General features: G+C 40.5%; 1 protein-coding gene and 1 long non-coding RNA gene across 3 annotated transcripts in view; one reads left to right on the forward strand and one right to left on the reverse strand.

Annotated features, from left to right (window-relative positions):
* Nucleotides 1–20,161, forward strand: part of LOC138246422 (uncharacterized) — a 274,958-nt gene that overhangs the window by 251,590 nt on the left and 3,207 nt on the right. For both annotated transcript variants that reach the window (XM_069201032.1, XM_069201033.1), the window contains exons 94-103: nucleotides 2,163–2,365; nucleotides 4,131–4,520; nucleotides 7,057–7,343; nucleotides 9,352–9,623; nucleotides 10,322–10,435; nucleotides 13,089–13,273; nucleotides 13,798–13,961; nucleotides 14,394–14,642; nucleotides 16,825–16,987; nucleotides 18,014–18,125. In XM_069201032.1, the coding sequence (XP_069057133.1) occupies nucleotides 2,163–2,365; nucleotides 4,131–4,520; nucleotides 7,057–7,343; nucleotides 9,352–9,623; nucleotides 10,322–10,435; nucleotides 13,089–13,273; nucleotides 13,798–13,961; nucleotides 14,394–14,642; nucleotides 16,825–16,987; nucleotides 18,014–18,125 (2,139 nt within the window). The remainder of the gene's footprint in view (nucleotides 1–2,162; nucleotides 2,366–4,130; nucleotides 4,521–7,056; nucleotides 7,344–9,351; nucleotides 9,624–10,321; nucleotides 10,436–13,088; nucleotides 13,274–13,797; nucleotides 13,962–14,393; nucleotides 14,643–16,824; nucleotides 16,988–18,013; nucleotides 18,126–20,161) is intronic.
* LOC138246423 (uncharacterized) overlaps nucleotides 14,704–20,161 on the reverse strand; it is a 47,256-nt gene continuing 41,798 nt past the window's right edge. Inside the window, exon 2 of the long non-coding RNA XR_011194274.1 lies at nucleotides 14,704–17,173. This is a non-coding gene — a long non-coding RNA (uncharacterized lncRNA). The remainder of the gene's footprint in view (nucleotides 17,174–20,161) is intronic.

Raw genomic sequence — 20,161 nt, forward strand, 5'->3', positions numbered from 1 at the left:
TATATCTGAGAGACTTAATATAAAATTACCTAGGAATGCTTACATCAAAATTCTGAACCAATCTGCCACCAGACACCACAAGCCTATTTAGATGAGTTCTCCTCCCATGTTCCAGGGCCCACACTTGTTCTCTCACCCAACAGTGACTGTAGCATGGTTGTCAAGAAAGGTCCTGGGAATGAATAGGAAAATTCCTCCCTAGCGTCTCCAAGTCATGAGATGTAGCGCTAATGTTACCTTTTGTTCTACCTACGGCTCCAATCCACTCTCAGATAGTTACACCTGTTAAGTGCTCAGCGTTTCTGGTGGACATAGTGGAAACACAATTTAAGCCCTTTGGCTTAGGCAGCACAAACTACACATTTATGAAGTTACTTTTCCACCTAGGTTATCAAACATCTGATTTTTCTATTAAATCAGACTTTGAAAATTAATTAAAAAATAACTTTGAAGAATTTGTCTAGCATTTTCCCACACTGATAGATTATGAATATTTTAATCCAATCGAGGTCTTAACAGGTAAAAGCCTAGCACAGCTTATAGAATGAAATTGCATTTGAGTTTTATTTCATGTCAGATCATATTAACCAAAATATATAGTGTGCCGTTTGGGCTTACAAGGGACACTTTAAGGGTGATTTATGAATATGTAAAAATGGCCTTATCCTACTTAGCAAAGGAATATTCGCCTTGCAATGTGTCACCACAGGGCATTTTAAAAAGCAACTCAGCTGCAGTGTTCCTGGCAGAAATGTGGGTGGTGTAAATATATAAGGTAGGCCACATATGACATTTAACTTCCATGCTATAGGTGCATTTTCTGCACCTTCTGCAATAGTCTTAAATGACAGCTAAGAAGATCAATTGAGTTAGGCCAATTTTACCAATGCCATTTTACGGTCAGCATATACGCACTGTGGGACTGAATTGCAGTGTCACCATGCACATAGTCCTAATAACATTAAAAAAGGTATCCCACAAAAGGTGAAAAATCTAGGATGACCATGCAGATGAAGCAATTTTCCATTATGACCATTTATATCTGCTGGAGACCAATGCTTGTTGAACAGGCCAGATCCCAATGTCCTTTGTAAAAGCGCATTTTCATCTTAATGTAGCTCTCAGTATTGTGAGCCTCTTCTGAGTCTTTCATGTTACTAACCTCTCGCTGAGTTTTTTTTACCATATTATTAGGTCATGTCATTTAAAATAGCCTGTCCTGGTGACTCTGCTATGGGGGCTGTTTTGCAGGATTACTTACTCCCATAGATTCATTCCTTCAGTCAGGATTATGAGTTGCAGATCTAGCATACATTTGCTGCAGCTCCCCAGGGTCTGTTATACAACGTCTCTTAACTCAGTGTTGGGCTCTCAGTTTACAAAAGCACAGTCAACTCCTAAATTATGTACCACTTGTAATCAGAGTTTAGTTTCATGACTTTTGAGGCACAGCATACATTTTACCTTATCCAACTAAATTAGAGTTTTGAGATACATATTTTAACTAATGCAGTTTCACCAACATGGCACATTTCTACCAGTTAACCTCAAATATATTGCCAGTGTGATTGGAATACATCTGTGTCATTAGGTTCAAAGTAAAACACACAATGACCAGAAAGAGGTGAGGAACATAACTTGTACACATTGCTTATTGATTTCTTAGTAATTGAAGCAAATCACTTTTGGTTCTGGTTGTCTTCCTCATAGTCTCTGCTGTCTAGTAAGGTGTCCTGGGGCAGTTTTGTCTGATCGTGCTGCAGTCATTTTAAACTGAGCTCTGCTGTAGAAGAGATGACGAAAAGAGGAGATACAAGAAGGAATGTAACATTTTACTTGATAAAAAAAGAGGACAAGGGGTGCAAAGAAAAGACAGAGGCAAAGCATATCAGATCCTTGGGACACAGAAAGGTAACAGAAGAGGTGAAGAAAAGAAGGTTGAAGGGATATACATTAAAGGAGGAAATGAAGAAATTAGGAACAGTAAGTGAGAAAAAAGCTAAAGTAAGGGACAGTGGTTAAAGGAAGAGATAAAGAGAAGTGTGAACAGGGGACAGCAAGAAATAGAAACGATGCACAAAATATGGCTGAAAAAATAAAACTAAAGAAGAATTGAACAAAAGAATAGATATGTAAATCATTTCCATTACGATTGTTTACAGCCACCCAGTGCCCAATGAACAGCCACTATGAACTCTGCAGCGGTGAAAGATGCCAGGATACATGTGCTGCAGCCTTGGTGCAGGCTCATTGTGGGCCCACCTGTCTGGAAGGCTGTTTCTGTGATCAAGGATACCTGAGAAGTGGAGACACCTGTGTAAAGGCCGAGCAGTGCGGCTGTGTGCACGATGGGCGTTATTATAATGTAAGTGTAAAATATTTTTCCATTCATTAGATACATGTACTATTTACTCCCAACAGATCGGTGCACAGTTTTATTGAGCCCATAACAAACCACTTCATCATGGAAATAATTTTTTATTGTTGGTAAGCCAATGCAACCGAATGACAGTTTTACTATTTTGTTATTTATAGGACTATTGTTAACCAGAACAATGGAAATACACTCCAAACAGTGACATTTGGTGCACAATGTGTTATTGTCACCAATAAGTTCATTTGGTCACTAGGCTAGCAAGGGGCTATTAAACAGGAAGTGATCAAAGTGCTCACATATGGGAGTCACAGCAAGAGCAGGAAGCGTGATAGTACTTTGTGTTTACACTTATTGCCTGATTCACAAAGATAAACTTACACTTTTTTGTAAGTGTACATTTTTTGATATTCATATACTATAAGTTAATAGTAGGTTTACGACTGAGGAGACCCCTTTCATCTTTGTTTATCAGGTCCTTAGAGTTACCAGACATGTACCACTTGCCTGTGAAGTATTAGGGTGAAAATATAGAACTAATGAGATGCAATCCTGCTCAAAGTTGAAATCTTGCCCCATGATGTGGTGCCTACTTAAAAGAAGACCTGGAAGTAATTTCACTCTCATGCAGAGCAGATCAACTGTTTCTTACAGTTCAAGCCATGGCAAAATGTATGCAAGATGGTAGAATTGCATTGGGAAGGAACACCTTGCCTCGCAGTTTGGAAGTTGCATTGGGATACGAGTAGTAATTGGGCAGACAGGAGATTGAATGGAAACAGTAAACCATTCACTGTGAATGCATAGTGTAGTATAGTGGGTGTGGAATGAAAGATGACAGGATAGTCTGTCAGAGGGTTGAAATGTGAACTGACAAAGCAGTCATCATTTTGAATAAAGTGGTAACGGAAATTCGCTTTGTAGGTTTCAGCTGACTTAAACTGGAAGTGATAACTAATACCATCCACCTAGTAAGCTGTTCCAATTCATATTGATGGAATGTCTGCAGTATATCCTGTTCATTATCACTACATTAATATTTAGAACCATTTTTGTAACTGTCAGATGATTTCCCATGCTGACTCCCCTTAGACTGTGAACATTATTAGTTGACCTGAAAAATATACTAGAAAGGTAATTTTGTTTACGGGTGGGTGACAAATTGAGCTCTGCTGTCAGAGTTTGTGGAGTTTTGCCCACTCTCTGCTTGGAACATGGAGTTCTGGCTAAACTTGCCATGGCGGAGTTTGTTTGCATGTGTGGCTGGCCAATGTGGAGTTGACACATGCACGCAACAATTGCATCCCTTAGTGTGATTTTCAGTTGCTAGAATACCTTCCAGTGAGTTTTCTTAATGCAGGCAGTCGCAAGAAGAAAGTATACTCAAGTGGCGGAAAGAAGTAGTGCCTTTTGGCACGCATGGGGTACCATTTGTGCTGATTTTATAGTGCAGAACAATCTCCCGGGGCTATAAATCAGCGCAAACAGTACGACATACCCAAGTTCTGCCTGCTCACAGAACTTTGTGGAATCTCGCGGAGCTTCTATGTAAGTCTGTGGAATTCCGCAGAGTAAAATTCTGCAAGATTTGACTAGGCCAAATTATATTGTCTAACCTGTTTTATTAGTGGAATTTAAGAAATAACCTTTGGTGATAGTCTATACATTATTGAATGTACCAACTGAAAAAATTATATTCTATGTTCTAAGAGATGTATTTAGGTTTTTATATTCAACCTGCCATTCTGCATTACAGGTTGGTGAGCATGTCTGGCTCTCTAACTGCTCTCAGAAGTGCAGCTGCAGCTCTCCAGGAAACTTCCAGTGTGCCATGTCCAGCTGCAGCGCAGACCAGAAGTGTGTTGTCAAGGGAGGAAGGCTGGCCTGCCAGGATCACCTGAGTATCTGCACAGTCACTGGTGACCCCCACTACTTTACCTTTGACGGCGCTGAGGCATCCTTCCAGGGGGCCTGTGCCTATGAGGTCTCACAGACCTCTGAGTCTTCCAATTTCTCATTCCGTGTAATTGCTGAGAACAGACATCGTGGAAACAAAAAGGTCTCCTTCGTATCTCGCGTGGATATCAGGCTGTCACTGAATGGCATCAGCAAACGCATCATTGTGGGTCAAAGCAGAAGCGTGCAGGTGTGTGACAAGAGGCACAATTCATGCCATCAACATCCATGTCACTTCTGTACTTTACATCTACCCACCTGTAGCACTCACCTTCTCGCCAGTGTTGCTCACAAAGCTCTTATCATCTATCTCACTCTTGTAAATGTCTCCAGATACATGTAGGATCACTATAAAGATTCAGATTTTGAGACCTGTAAAGTGACTGTTATGATAACTGCTGAGTGTGAAGCACTAGAGTGGACAACACACTGCTGCCTTGGTTTTAAAAGAACAGATTAGAAGTTTTGATGTTCTGAAATTCATAATACTAATTTATTTTATGTAAATGCACACTGTCTAGACACACTCCACTCATTTATATTCTGCTGCATATTGGAAACTGCTGCATATTGAAAACATTTCAGACAGTAAAATCAATAATACATTTATCAATAAGTCAATATGAAGGTAGGAATGGAAAATTGGCATAGTGGCTCGACTTTTCATTTGAAATATTCGACTGTGAAGAGCTAAGATACCAGCAGACACATTTCAAACATGTTCTGTTTGCTAACATATTTCTTAAAGTGTACAAGTTAGTGCTGGTCATAAGGGATCAGCAAAACAGAGAATGTAGCAAGAAGAGAAAGATTTGGAGTGTAGTCCACAGGCAAAACCATGCACTAGGAGAAAAAGTTGATTCTTTAGGATCATAAAATCCTAATGGAACTTTAGGCTACTGTAGTTAATGTTAAAGCACAATATGCTGTACAACTAGACTGACCTCTTTAAACCGTCTGTACTTTGCCATAGAACAGATATTCAGGAAGGTTTTTTAAAAAATTTCTGCTTGTGGCAAAAAGACTTATTATTCAGGTTCTTATTATCTCTCGATTGGACTATGGCAATGGACAATACCTGGGTTCCCCTAAGTATGTTAAAAGAAGGCTACAGGTGGTTCAGAACACCGCTGCTCATCTTCTTTTGGAGATACCCAGGCATGTTTCTCTTAAACCTGCCCTCTCTTTTCTTCATAGATAGAGAGAATAGAGTTTAAAACATTGTGCTTATTCATAGGTCCTTACATATCAGAGATTCTCCTCTTTTAAGGACCCTTGCATCTTTCTATCAACCTAGCAGACACCTCAGGTCCTCATCAGCGGCGTTGGCCATTATACCTAAAGTAAAAATATCAAGTTGGGGAGATACTACTATGGCATATCTTGGAGCTAAATTGTGGAATTCTCTTCCCATTAGCCTGCGGATAATCAGCCATGAACGTAATTTCCAGAAAGCACTTAAAACCTGGCTATTTTAGAGCCTTGTCTCATATATTTTCGCAGAGGTTCATGTTCAGCGCTGGGAGGCCTTCGGGTAGCCTTGTGCTATATAAGCAACTTAACATAACATAACATTAGGTTAAAGTCACATTATTTTTGAGTTGTCAGGTGGCTTGCCCGTCGATGTTGTTAGCATCACTACTACTCCAAATAGATGATCCCTCCTTGTTTAATAAAGTTTGAGGCGTGTCAAACAGAATATCTTCTCTGCTTTGTTTGCTATTATTGCTTTCCCTTAAACAAACATTTACCTTTTGCCAGTGCACAGTTATGACATTTATTAATATTTCAATTAGAAGCTTAACACATAAGTTTAGTGGTTTGCGGAAGGCCCTCAAGAACTATATTTTCTGTTAAGATTGGTTTCCTTAGTCAGTTCTGTTTCTGATAGGATTGGTTCCATGGGCTGGTTCAATTATCTGACCTCTTGTCAGACGTTTATGCTTGATAAGTTTACATTTGTTCATTCATTCCCTTAGAGGCCAAAAGGCTACATCAATGATTATTCATATTTGACATAACAGTCTGGTGCCCGCAAATGTTCCCCATCAGCTAGTAAAATTTTAGAATGATGGCTAACTTTATTACACAAAGAAAAAACATTTGTAACCTCTAAATCGCACTGCCAATTTAGCTCCAATTCATGGGCTGATCCCATAGGCATCGGAGTAGAAGCAGCACATTAACTATTCACTGTGTAACCACCCCACTCAAAGGGCGTTATTGTTTTCTTTCTTCAATATACTATTTATTCTTTCTGCAGAAGTTCTACATATTTAATGTATATAACAACAAAGAAGAACCTTACATGTATACAATATTCAATATACTTATTTTCAGTATGGCAAATTTCCTGATGCAGTGCAATTTTCTTTGGCAAGTATTGTGATATTTTGGCAGTGAAATATTTTGGGGAAATCACCTCCGTCTTAAAAATCATAAAAAAATCCATATTTTGCTTGTTCTCAAAGATTGGATTGCAGTGACTTTGCTCTGTTGCATTGTTGGTTGAAAGCATTCTTGATGGGTTTAGTCTGCAGGAAAAAGTGCACTTCTAGAAATCAGGAGCTTACATATTGCAGACATAGGTAAAGTAGGTCTATACACGTTACCCATTCTGTACAACTGCACAGTCTAATGTAATGAAGATATTGAATAACAGATTCTTAATATCTCAGGATCATGCCAGAATAAACCATAATCCATGTGCCTTTTTTTCGTCACAGGTTGATGGGGTTTTGACGCGTCTGCCAGCAAACATTGGCTCACTTGCCACAATCACATATAAGGGTAGAGTTGTTCTGGTAAAGACAACACAGAACATGGAGGTTCAATATGACGGGGTTAGTACACTGCTCATTAGAGCTGGTTCAGAATATCAGAACAAACTCACTGGGGTGTGTGGAAACTTCAATGGAAAGCCTGATGATGATAAACTGCTACCGAATGGTACCAAGGCAAAGAATGATCAGGAATTTGGAAACTCCTGGAAATCAGACACCAGCACTACAGGGTAAGATTTAATAAGCAACTATCTGCTATCACACAACTACCTGACATTGATCATCTACATAGCTATTGATGAGCTATTAAAAATGTGCTAATACATTAAAGTCAGAGAAAGCTTACACTAAATACTGACTCATCCAAGGGTTTCAGATCATTCAACTATACAAGCACTTGCCATAAATGTGTTTCATTGCCATAGTTTTAAAGTATGCAAGTGAGTGTGTCAGATGAATAAATTTTTAATGGTGAGGCATGAACAAAGGTCACCACTGTTATTCATAATATTTCGTTGAGGATGAGACTGAAGATTTGGAGGATGAAAGACCTGCACTTTGCTGTGTGCTGCACTCAAATTCAAATAACCCTGAGAAAAAGTAGTCCACATCAGCAAAGCCTGCATTACAGGTGCAGTGCTGAATTGCACATCGGTTTACTCGTGTTACAGCTATGAATCTTTGGTGATAAATTGGTATTTTGACTTTTTTGGGGTCACTTGATAAAATTAATCACAAACACTTTGCAATTTAGCACAGTGTTGCATGATATCAAAACTTAGGTAAAGGTCCTATATTTGTAGTGTGGTCACATTCTTCCACCCATTTATCCAGATGCAAAATGGACGAGGCTGGGCAATGATTTAGGGAACTAACACCACGCCCCAGACAGATGAATTATTTGAATCAGAAAAGTGGATATTATGAAGAGAGCAGATAAACATCCAATACAGAGTGTTACTCATCTGTTCATGACATGCAAAATTCTGAGCCCTTAAAATTGATACTGGTGCAGTTAACTCATCAGTTTATCTTTTCATGTATCGATAAAGTGAGCACCACTGAATTAATTAATAATAAAACAATAAGATAGAACAACAAATATTCTTTTTAGGGTCAAGCGCGCAAGCGCTCTGGCCTGTTGTAATCTCTCTGTGGGCTTTTAACCATACCCACTCTTGCTATTCATTCTTTGTTGTGCTTGCTTTAAATGCTTAATTTTTATTGGTGCATTTTGTGACATGCTTTTACTTTGTGTGCTGAGTTCCCTCTCAGGCGATTTCACTAAATGAACATTTTTGTTGGCCATCACACTACATCACGCTTCCTCCTGTTACAGCGTGTGATAGCCCCTCCTCCGGTTTTGGTTTGCCTTTCATCCCAGCCGCGATCCTTTCTAAACATTCACGCAGGGAGCCAATAACTCGAGCGCTCATGTTCTTGGCAGGCATGGCGCTTTGGAGTGACCTGCTTCTGTCAACAGATTTACTTTTCATTTTCATTTTATGTGGCAAGAAAAGTCCAGTTAGGAATTTACCTCTAATAGCTGTAACTCGAGCAAACGCGAGACCCACTGCGTTGAAAATGATTGTTTATTATAATGTTTTATGAGCACAAATATTTTCCTGAATGCATCTGCTCACTTGGTTGAGAATTACTGTTTGTTTTCGTTGTTTTCCGTTTCCAGACACTAAAATCACTCACTTCCAATTCAGGACCAGATTCACAATCTTTGATCATAGAATACTTGATTCTGGTCCATAAAGGGCTCGATTGGAAACCCTAATCAGCCATGGTAAAAATGTTCAAATGTTCCTTTTGGGTAGGTTTTCACTATAGAAATACCAGATACATGCATGTAAACCAACCTCACTCTCGGAGATGGCAGTGAGTACATTGGGACCATGGTGACAAGCTCTGAAACCAACCTCCCTACCTGTAGATAGCAGTGGAAATGACACGGTGGATGGTAAAAAGCCAGTCAAGCCCTGATCACTATTGGTGGATATTTGTGCCTGGAGACAAAAATTAGTATTAGGCAAAATCCCCTGTCTGCAAAAGTAAGTTTAGTGAAATGGATGGAAAAGCAAAATTTACAGGTTAAAATACTGTGCAAATGCATTAAAGCACCGCAAACTCACTGGCATTTTGCTGTTCACCAACATTATGTAGGTCACTTACTTCACTTGATCCACATAGAAAACAAATCAAACGGGTTCTTACTTATGCTCTCTACAGATGCAAGGATATGGTGCAGACCCCTAACTGGTTACCTGAAGATGCTGGACACGAAGTTAAGAAAATCTGTGGCATCATCACTAATCACACTGGGCCGTTCGAGGACTGTCACTGGTATGAGGACCCAGAGCCTTTTTACAGCGCCTGCCTGTACGACCTCACTCTGTATGGCAAGGACAACGTGATGGTGTACTCGGCTATTGGCTCATATGAACAGGTCTGCAAAGCCCATGGGGTGACCATCCACACATGGTGTCCTGAGGGCTATTGTTGTAAGTACTCTTGTCTTCGTCAGATGGACTTTAAATTAATCACACCTAGTGCTGTTATGTTCGTGTATAAGTGTATTGTGAAGGATTGTACAGAGTTTCACTGCTGTTGGACGATAGATGATCTAATATCCTAGTGCTAATTTGCAATAGGTTTGCACTTGCGCTCTCTTTTGCTGCCTGTGTGATGTAGAACGAAGCAAGCTAAAGTTTCCGTGGTCTATATTGCACTATTAATTTTCTCTTTTTAGAACACGGAAGCAGGAGAGAAGTAATTGTGGAAATACTAATAAACATATGTAACACTCATTTGCCTACATGGAGCCCTATGGGGTTCTGTGGTCTCTTCACAGCTCTTAACCCCACCACCAGCATACCTGCAAGACTTTTGATAGCTACTTCCCTGACTCCATTACCTTTTACATAAATAATATGACATCTAATGTGCAAAGCTCTATGAAACGACTAGGGTCTGGCCCACTAATTTTGTATGTTATGACCTGCAAGAGAAATTTCTCTCGAGTTGACAGGTGGGACCTTGGTTGGCTGGACCACCTTTTTCAGACTATTGAGTTATCAGTCTCAATGTAGTTGCTTCTTGCTCTTCTTGCGCACGGTTATGACCAGGTAAAACACCCGACTCCAGCTCAATGGTTTTTGAGAATATATTTGAAGGTTCTGTTTTTCTGTATTGTCAAAAGGTTTGCTGGACTCCTGCGATATCTTGGCCTGCTCGGATGACGAATGGTGCGGAGAGGCTGACGAAAAGTACACGTGTAACAAATATGAGACTCACAACCGCCAAGACCTTTATGGTGAACCTTTTATCATACTTCTGCATTATGTGTTCTCTCTCTCTTCTATTCTGGCTTTCTTTGATGTTTCCTATATTTTTCTTGTCATTGTCTATAGCTTCATATTGAACTGGGCGTTGGACTTCTAGACATTGGGGGTCATTCTGACCCTGGCGGCCGGTGACCGCCAGGGTCACCGACCACGGGAGCACCGCCGACAGGCTGGCGGTGCTCCCTCGAGCATTCTGACCGCGGCGGTTCAGCCGCGGTCAGAAGCGGAAAGTCGGCGGTCTCCCGCCGAGTTTCCGCAGCTCAGGGGAATCCTCCATGGCGGCGGTAGGGGGTGCCGCGGGGCCCCTGTGGGCCCCTGCAGTGCCCATGCCAATGGCATGGGCACTGCAGGGGCCCCCGTAAGAGGGCCCCGCAAAGTATTTCAGTGTCTGCTATGCAGACACTGAAATACGCGACGGGTGCCACTGCACCCGTCGCACCTTCCCACTACGCCGGCTCAATTCTGAGCCGGCGTCCTCGTGGGAAGGTTGATTTGCCCTGGGCTGGCAGGCGGCCTTTTGGCGGCCGCCCGCCAGCCCAGGGCAAATCTCAGAATCACTGCAGCGGTCTTTCGACCGCGGTGCGGTGTTCTGATGAGCCCCATTGACTTTTTTGCTTTTCCCTCGCGTCTTTAGGCCCATATTTAACAGAAAATATTGGACCACGAAACACCAAAATTGGCAGTGCCACGCTCCGTTATTTCACAACACAGGGATGCACCATATTTAGTTGAATTTGGCGTACCACTGCGTTGTCCACTGTGCCGGTGCTAAATTTGCAGCCGAGCGCCAACGCAGCCACCCTTGCGCCATGGTGCAAGGATGGCTGTGTGAAGGGGGAGATTGTTTTTGTGCTGGAAGGGAAACCTTCCTACACAAAAACAATCTTAAATGGCGATTTGCAGAATGCAACACACATAGAAAGAGCAATAAACGAGAATAAATAAAAGCATTTCTCCTCGTTGCACCCTGCTAACGCACCCCTCTGGTGGCTTTAGATTTTGTCACTGCCTCAGGTTTACGACGACTAGTAAATCTGAGGCAGCGTCGGAATGCAATGAGTGTTGCTGTGGCATGCCCACAACATCACCCATTTCACATCCCTTCTGCGCAAAGTGCTGTGTGTGAACAGGCCTTATTTACAAGGTAATGTTAAGCCACAAAAAGTGGCCTAATGCCACCTTGTAAATATGGTGCAGAATATAGCTGCCGGAGCGTAATTAAAAGTGACGCTCTGGTGGCCCTAGAGGCTGCTATATATGCCCCTTAATGTTTCTGTATATTTGATGCTGCTTTTCTCCAACTTTGTTTTAATGTATCCAGGATTATGTTTGCTTATTACTGTTTCTATCCCACACTATTTTTTATATGCCCTGTCTCAATACTCTGCCGTATGTTACAATTACTGGTTTACAAATATTCTTTATTTTCCTTTTAATGCCTAAACTCCATTTTTTACAATCCCTGTCAATCATATATTCAGAGTGACATTCCATGCCTGATTTAGAACTCGGCGGACGGGTGACTCCATCACAATGGTGATGGATATTTTGTCTGCCCAAATCTAAATCCCATTGAATAGAATGGGTTTTAAATGTCAGCAGACGGTATATCTGTCACTGTTGTGAAGGAGTAACCCGTCTGTTGATTTCTAAAATCAGGCTCTCAGTCACAGCAATGGCATAGAGTGACAGTGACACCTAGCCAACACAATACCTGACAGCTGCAGCTACACCCAGTTACTGAAATTCAATAGAGCCACACTGACACACAGCCAAACCAATACTTGACGTCCAAAGCTACACCCAACCACAACATGTGGCTACAGCAATGTCATACCACCCCAGCCATACCCAGCAACAATAATGGCAAACTATCCACAGTGTCATCCATTCACAACAATGGAATACAGCCACAGTGATACCCCACCACAAAAATGTTATACCACCACAGTGACACCCAATCACAGCAATGGCATACATCCACAGAGACACCCAGCCAAAACATAGCATATAGCCTCAGAGAGACCTACCACAATAATAGTATCCCACTACAGTGAGATCCAGTCACTGAAATTGCGTATGGATGCCATCACACCCAGTCACAACAATGCCAAACAACCACAGTGACACTAGACACAACAATGCTAGAGTCACAGTGACACCCAGCCACAAAACTGGCATACCAACCAACTGACACCCGTCATGGCAATAGCATAGAGCCATCATGATACTCAGCCACAACAATGACATAATACCACAACAACACCAGGCTAAAACAATGTTGTACCACAACAGTGGTACCCAGTAGCAGTAATGGCATACAGCGACAGTGAAACCTAGTCACAGCAATAGCAAACATCCACAGTGACTCCCATTCACAGTAGTCTTCAGCAACATTGATTGAGAGATCTCTTCACACATGACTAGCGCCACGTGTAAACCACCTGACACTCATTTAATGTGAATTCTGCCCAAGTAGGGGAAACAAATCTTAATTTTTAAGGGGACACATCAGTCTGATAAGCTGTCACTGAGCTAAGGCTATATATCTGCAATGAAGATGGATATAAATATATTATTAAAGTAACAGCTTGATCTGACCATCATGTTTGTAACATTTAGATTTCAATCTCATCTGCGAAGGCAGTAAGAGCTGCTTGTCCTTCTCGAGATCATTGCTGAGTGCCAATGGGATCCCAGCAGAATCTCTTCACCTGGCGGATGCCAGTTGTGTTGGGACACTGGAGGATGATCGAATTGTCTTCCCCTTTGGCAACATATCGCAGAGCTGTGGAAGCCAACTGAAGGTAAATGAATCTACTAGGGCGAATTTGATCAAATTTATTAGGGCATTTTTGACAATCAAAGATTATAATATGATCAATAATGAATAGCTCTGTTGTAAATATTCTGTGTTTATTGTAGAAGCTGTCACAGTAAGGTCAGAATCTAAGACAAATCTCAAACACATCTCTATTTTAGTGCTGCTTATTACTGTACTGGGATAACAAAATGTATTAAGTGCTAATCTACACTAAGTTGTTCTTTTTGTAATACACCACACTCAATTCTGCCATTACGTATAATTTACAGCAATCATGTTTTTCTAGAATTACCCTACACCCCTGCACAAATTTGTAATGGCTATGCACACAATTAAACACACTCTAGCACAGGCATACACACAGAGCTCTCCTACCTTAACTGGTCCATGACCTTTATCGTTACTGGGGACACTCACTGACTAATGCTGTAGTTTCATAGTATATCCTTACTGGTAGGAATATGAATTACCGTTTTGAAATATGACTCAACAATTTTGATATTTTAGGTCAACAGCACTCATGCTGTCTACTCCAATGCAATTGAAGGTCACTACATCCAACAAAAAGGACCAATAATTCTTCAAGATAAACTCATTCACATTGACTTCTCTTGTGCCTATCCACTGAGCATTAACTTGTCCTTCCTCTGGGCCATACATGTTGTGCCAAGGTAAGAGTTTCTCAGTTACCAGGTGTTGTTCGAGTGTAGTTTAGTTGATGCTTCCAGTTAATGTATAAGCTATCATGCTATTACTTGTCAAACATATGGTAATCTGTATAGCATTATTGAAGATTAGGCATCTGATGTTTACCCTTTATAATATTTCTGATGACAATACACCTAGTACTTCAGAAGTAGCAACATATTCCTTGCCACTGAATTCTTTGTGTATCAAGCCTTTATAGTTTACTGATAAATTGGACACTAACATTTCAAATATTGGAGAAAACAGCCACAGACACTTTTTGCTTCAATTGAATACTTGTTTGACCACTGGTGTTACAGTTGTCTGTTGGTTGTGGACATTGTTTTCTTACTCACCAAATTTTTCCAACTGATGTTGCCTTATCTTCTTCATTGATATATTGCTGTTTTTAACAGTGTTGTCAACATGTCATTGCCAAATGGCCAAGGACACCTGGAAGCATCTCTTATCCTGTATAAAGACTCTAATTACAGCCAACTCATCCCAGTGTGCCCTGTGATCCTCACCATCAGCGAAAGGGTCTACATTTCTATTGAGGTGACCGATGTTGATACCACCCAGTTTGTGCTGCAGTTAAGATCCTGTTGGGCAACTCCAACTATTGACCCTTCCTCCACCGTAAGATGGGATCTCATCAGAAACGAGTACGTTTTCAGATTAGAAAGGATTTGGTCTAACATTAGTAATATCTTTTATAAACCTGTACTTTCTCTATTGGATACTAACATTTTTAAAGGGTTTGATGTAATGTTCTTTTTGTGTAGTTAAACCTACGCTATCTCTACCCCTGCTTTCACGTGTTCTCTTTTTACCATTGTCTTTCTGTTTTTTTCTCTCTCTCTCTTTCAGTCTTCCACTGTCTCCTTCCTGGCCGTGGCCCTCTAGCTTTCTCTTCCTGTTTCTCCCTTTCACTCTCTCAGTGAGGTGGAGTTTTGATTATGTTTAATACGTGGACAAAGTACGTCATAAGAATTGTGATGGATGCAGCTAATGTGTACCAAAGTACGCTTCTTAGGTACTTACAGAGATTGTGCCTTTATCACTTTGCTATTTTTACAACAATTGAACAGCACTCCTTCAATGTGACATAACAGTTGAAGCAACTGCCTTCTGAGGCTCATTAATCAAAAGGTCAAATGGACAAAACGGGCCTTGTTCTAGCCAAATATACAAGTAATCTAATCATGTGGATAGGCTTTTTGCAAAAAGGAGATCTAAAGTACATGAACATTACTAATGGTAGACCTTATCAGTGACCCACATTCCACCAGGGAAGTATCTTTTTCAACGAAATGAGCAAAGTGGATATCGCCAGATATTGATAGCCAAATATTGTCGAAGAGCTGATCATAATTACTTTTCCCTTATGGATGACACTTATTAATGTGCTTCTGACATGGCAGATTTTGGAACCTTTAAATTAATGCACAACCTATATTGGACAATATTACTGCATTTACATGATAAGATTAAAAATACACAGTTATTAAAATATGAGCAATGCAAGGTTTATTAAGCAATTTAACAATATTATGGGTGTAGTCATATTAACACTAGACCTGGGCGGATCCCGCGGCGTTACAGAAAAGCTCTGCGAGATTCCATGGAGTTCTGTGAGGGGGTAGAATCGGGCACATCGCATAACTTGTGCTGAGTTTTAGCACTGGGACCTTCTTCTGTGCTTCAAAATCAGGGCAAATGGCACCGTGTAGGGCACCAAAGAGTGCAGCTCTTTTCAGCGACTAATGTAGATCTTAAACTCGAGTGGAAGCTTTCTCAACACGTACAGTCAGAGCTTGCCATGACCGCCTGTGTTGAGAAATCTCACAGGGAGGCATTCTATTGCCTGAAAATAACGCTTGCAGACACAAATTCTCCCATGCCAACTTAACGTTGGTAAACCGCGCAAGAGAAAAAAAACCTCAACACGCGGCTCTTGGTGGAGGTTTTGCCTTGGAGTGCAAAGTGGGCAAAATTCAGCAAACTCTGCGGACAGAGTGGAATTTTTTTACCTAACCATAATTAACACCAATCCTAGGAGAAGTCAATGACACATTCAAGATCAAATATTTAACCATGTTTCAGCTATTTTACTATAGAGCAAGGATGAAATGTCTGAAACTGTAGACATATTACTGTATGTCTTTATGTATGTCAAAGCGTAGATTTAAGGTGCTCTGTGTGTGTCTCTTAAAGTTGTACTTCACCTGTGTGTGTTTTAGGATATCTGCCCTAAATGTCCACAAGCATCTTTTTGAAGGGGAAGTGAAAGTGTGCAGAGGTTTTAAAAATAAAAAAATAAAAGATGGTAGATATACAAAATGTAATGTGCTAAGAAGATAGCTTAAACACTTCATCAAATTCCAGATTCATGATTGTTTGATCAGGAGCCTCTCTTAGGTGGAAAGTGTTAAAGTGGTTTAGAAATAGTTGCTCTACTAAAGCTGTGGACTAACATGGGACCAATTGGTCAGTGAAAGGACCAGAGATTACGCACAACTGTTTAAAGAGCAAGTGATTGGCATCCTATTTCACTTAAACAGTCCCCATTCGTGTACCTGAAGTTGGCAGTGGTTTAGATGATTCTTCCGCTCTGGATCCAGACTTTACTTCTGATTGTAAGAATCAATGCATCAGAAGGCAAATTGTTCAGTACAAGTCATAGAGTACAAGAAGCTGATAACATTTAAACTGGTAAAGAAGAAGCTCATAACATTTAAACTGGTAAAGATAAAAGAGTTGTGTGTCCTCGTAGGGTAGAATTTGGTTATGTGGAGTTTGTTGCATATCACAACGTAAGGATATGTTTTCTGTTGTTTGAATCAGATGTCCAGTCAGCAACAATGGGTCAGTGAGTCTGGAAGGTCATAATCTCCCTACCATCAAGAGATTCTCTTTCAGTGCGTTCGAATTTATCGGTGATTCACACATGATCTACATTCACTGCCAGGTCAACCTCTGCAACATCCAAACATCTGTTTGCTCGACGGTGAGTAAAACTGAGGCACCAGTGACTTTGTTTTCCGGTTCTTCAAAACGATGCTAACTGCATTTGTACTTTGTTTTCCTAATTGCTCGCTCTGATGAATGTTATGTTTCCTCCTCGTCAGTGGAGATGCTGTGGCTGTGCTGGGCTATATCAAGCTGCTCCTGGGCACTCTCACTCCAGCAGTATCTGCCAGTGGGGAAAGAACAAACATGCCTGTTAGTTGTTTGTTAGTTAGATATAGAAAACCTCTCCCACCCGTTTAACTAATCTCTTGTTGGTGGTGCTGGGAGGTCAGATAGCAAATTAGGGCCATCGTATTAGCTCACTAACTTACATATAAGAGACTTCAGAGCCAGGCCCAAAGAGATGGACATTCGGGTGGAAAAACCATTATGTGCATCATTATGGTAAGATTCGGTTTGTCCCCTGACATGGGTTTGTGTGAGTTGAGAATGTGATAGGGATGAAGAATTTCCCTTGGAGCAGCCATGGGTCTCTTGTTCTGAAACTGGAAATGAGAAGCCAGCCTTGAAAATGCCTCCTTCAAGACTAAACGCGTTGGTTAACAATTTTGTGATGAAGTAACAAACACAAAAAGAAGAGTATTTGTAGGAGCGCACATCACCCCAAATAGTGCTTATATAGTAGTAGCAGATAGCAGATGCATGCTGTCACTTATTTCTGAAAGGTTCTCATAGGACGTTTACAGGCTGGGATGTATTGACATATCTAACACCATGAATAATGTGAACAAAGTGGCTTAGCTTGCAATGTTGTAGCAAATGATCTTTACATGATTGCATATACTGACATGTATTACAGGGTACTTTTGATGAGGCATTTTCCATTTTAGCTAGTTGGAGGTGATATTTTAATGGACGATATTTCAATTACCTGGGATTTAACAGTGTATAAAATTGAGATGTATCTTTTTTTAAATGGCAATTTAGGGGGGAGCAGTTTTTTTTTTTTTACCATGTCTTAGATACAGGGCCTTTAAAGTGGTTTTCTCTTTTGTTCCTTCAGATGTGCTCCTCCAGGTCCGCACGAGCGGCGCAGGCAAGCCCAGTAGCACAAGGGTCACTTATATCTACAGGGCCGTTTGTATATGGATCAGGAGCAATGTCAGACACACCGGGTAAGGAGTTTGTCTTAAAACTTCAGACTCTGTCCTCTTTTGTTGAGCGCCCCTGGCAGCTCTTCGTGTTCTCTCACGAGAGACTTGTGCGGACTGTCATGTGCTATTGATTACTATCATTGAGTGGGTGAAGGTGCCATGACTTGCAAGTGGTGAAGCATCGAGTCCCATTGCTCTTCAATGGTAATAAAAAGCATATCAGGCTCTCTGCATCCGAATATATGGCTGGTGCATTTGAAATATGGTTTCTGCCATGGCATTGTTTCATGTGTATTTGCTTTTAAAAAGTTATTTACCCAAAATCAAGATGCAAGTGTTTAAAGTGAGGGCTCAGGTCTATGAGAAGCGTTGTTTCCATGTTTAAAGAAACTGTACGATGCATTCCGCGAGACAGTAAATGTAATTTTACTTATTTCAAGTGTGTGCATCTCTCTCTCTCTCTCTCGGTTTCTCTCTCCCTTCCTCACTATTTATTATATATATATTATACACACACACACATGTATATATATATATATATATATATACACATATATATATATAAATGTACACATATATCTATATATATTTATATTTGTTAAAAATCTTGTAGATATAGATTTGGATTTTTAGACAGTAATGCCTATAGACCTCTTGTACCACTGTACATTGATATATTTTTCCACAGAGCAGTCCCTTATGCTAGCTAAGCAGGGAAGCATTGTGCCCCATGATGCTACATGCTCTAATCAGACTGCCATTAAATAGAAGTTAATTAAGTTACGCTTCAAACACGCTGACCATGAGGGTTCAGAAAGTATTTACCCTCCATTCATTACTTTTCAATATCCGTATCCTTATCACAACAATGAAACTTGTTAAGAAAGATGTAGATTTGAATTACTCATTGTGCATATCCATAGATTGCATGGAAATTGGAATTGTGTAACCATTTATAGATCTGATAGCAGTCTGAAACGTTAGGTACACTACGGGGGTTAGCTAACCTTGGAAGTATTATCATGCAAACTTGAAGTTTCTCCATTTGTAGAGATGGCTGCTGGGATGGAAGAGACTTGGGCATTTTACTTATTCGGCTGTCTAATAAGACCATCTGATTTACTTATTCTGCTGTCTACCAACATTGTCAGGAGGCCGAACAGTGAAAACGGGGCAGAGCATAGATACTGTATTAAACTGAGTAGTAAAAGAGTATTCATCCATGAATATCGCTCAAACTGGGAGATAGTTTCCTGGCAGTATTTAAACCTTCTATAGTATCAGTGGTAAAACCCAATCTCCAAACTCAATAATACAACTCCCCCATATTGGGCTGAGTCAAGTATTGTTTTAGTTTGCAGTGCTGTTCTCTATATGTGTTCTGGTGAAATTTTAACACTGATTGTGGCTACGTACAAAGCATTCAGCTAGGGAAGAAACATACGGATTAGTTTTAGTGTGCTAGTGTTCATAACCTCTTTTTAATCAACGTAACCTTACACCTGATTTGACAATCCATATGAGAGAGTTTTTAATTGCTTAGTATCCAGTGTTAGTAATAACTTTACATTTTGACTTGTGACACTTGCAAGGTGTGACAGTGTGTAGTGTGGTTCTTTGCCTCCTTACCCCTCACTTTTTGAAGGCTCCCTGCTTCACTATAGGCAATGTTGTGTTAAAAGGCCAGTACATGAGACCTTATGACTACTGGTCAAAAAATAATTAATTATTTTTCATTCAGTGGGTTATACCCTACTACTGTCACTTTTAAGTGCTGCAAATAACAACAGCTATTATACCTAGACTAGACTGTACTTGAATACCTGACGGTGGAAGGATGCAATGTTGGAGCTCCAACTTTTGATCTGTGTCTCACCACTTATATTTGGGGCAAACGTTCAATTGCTGAGCCAATTAGTGGGATTGCCCAGTGACGGGGGGTACTATCCCATGCGTGTTGGTATAGATGATTGACAATTCCCTTTATGTTAATAGTCATGGAGAGATTCCAAAATAGAAGAGGTTATGCAGTTCTACTGTTGGTATTTTCAGTTTTT

The sequence above is a fragment of the Pleurodeles waltl genome, chromosome 7 (genome assembly GCF_031143425.1).
Source record: "Pleurodeles waltl isolate 20211129_DDA chromosome 7, aPleWal1.hap1.20221129, whole genome shotgun sequence".
Taxonomy (NCBI): Eukaryota; Metazoa; Chordata; class Amphibia; order Caudata; family Salamandridae; genus Pleurodeles; species Pleurodeles waltl.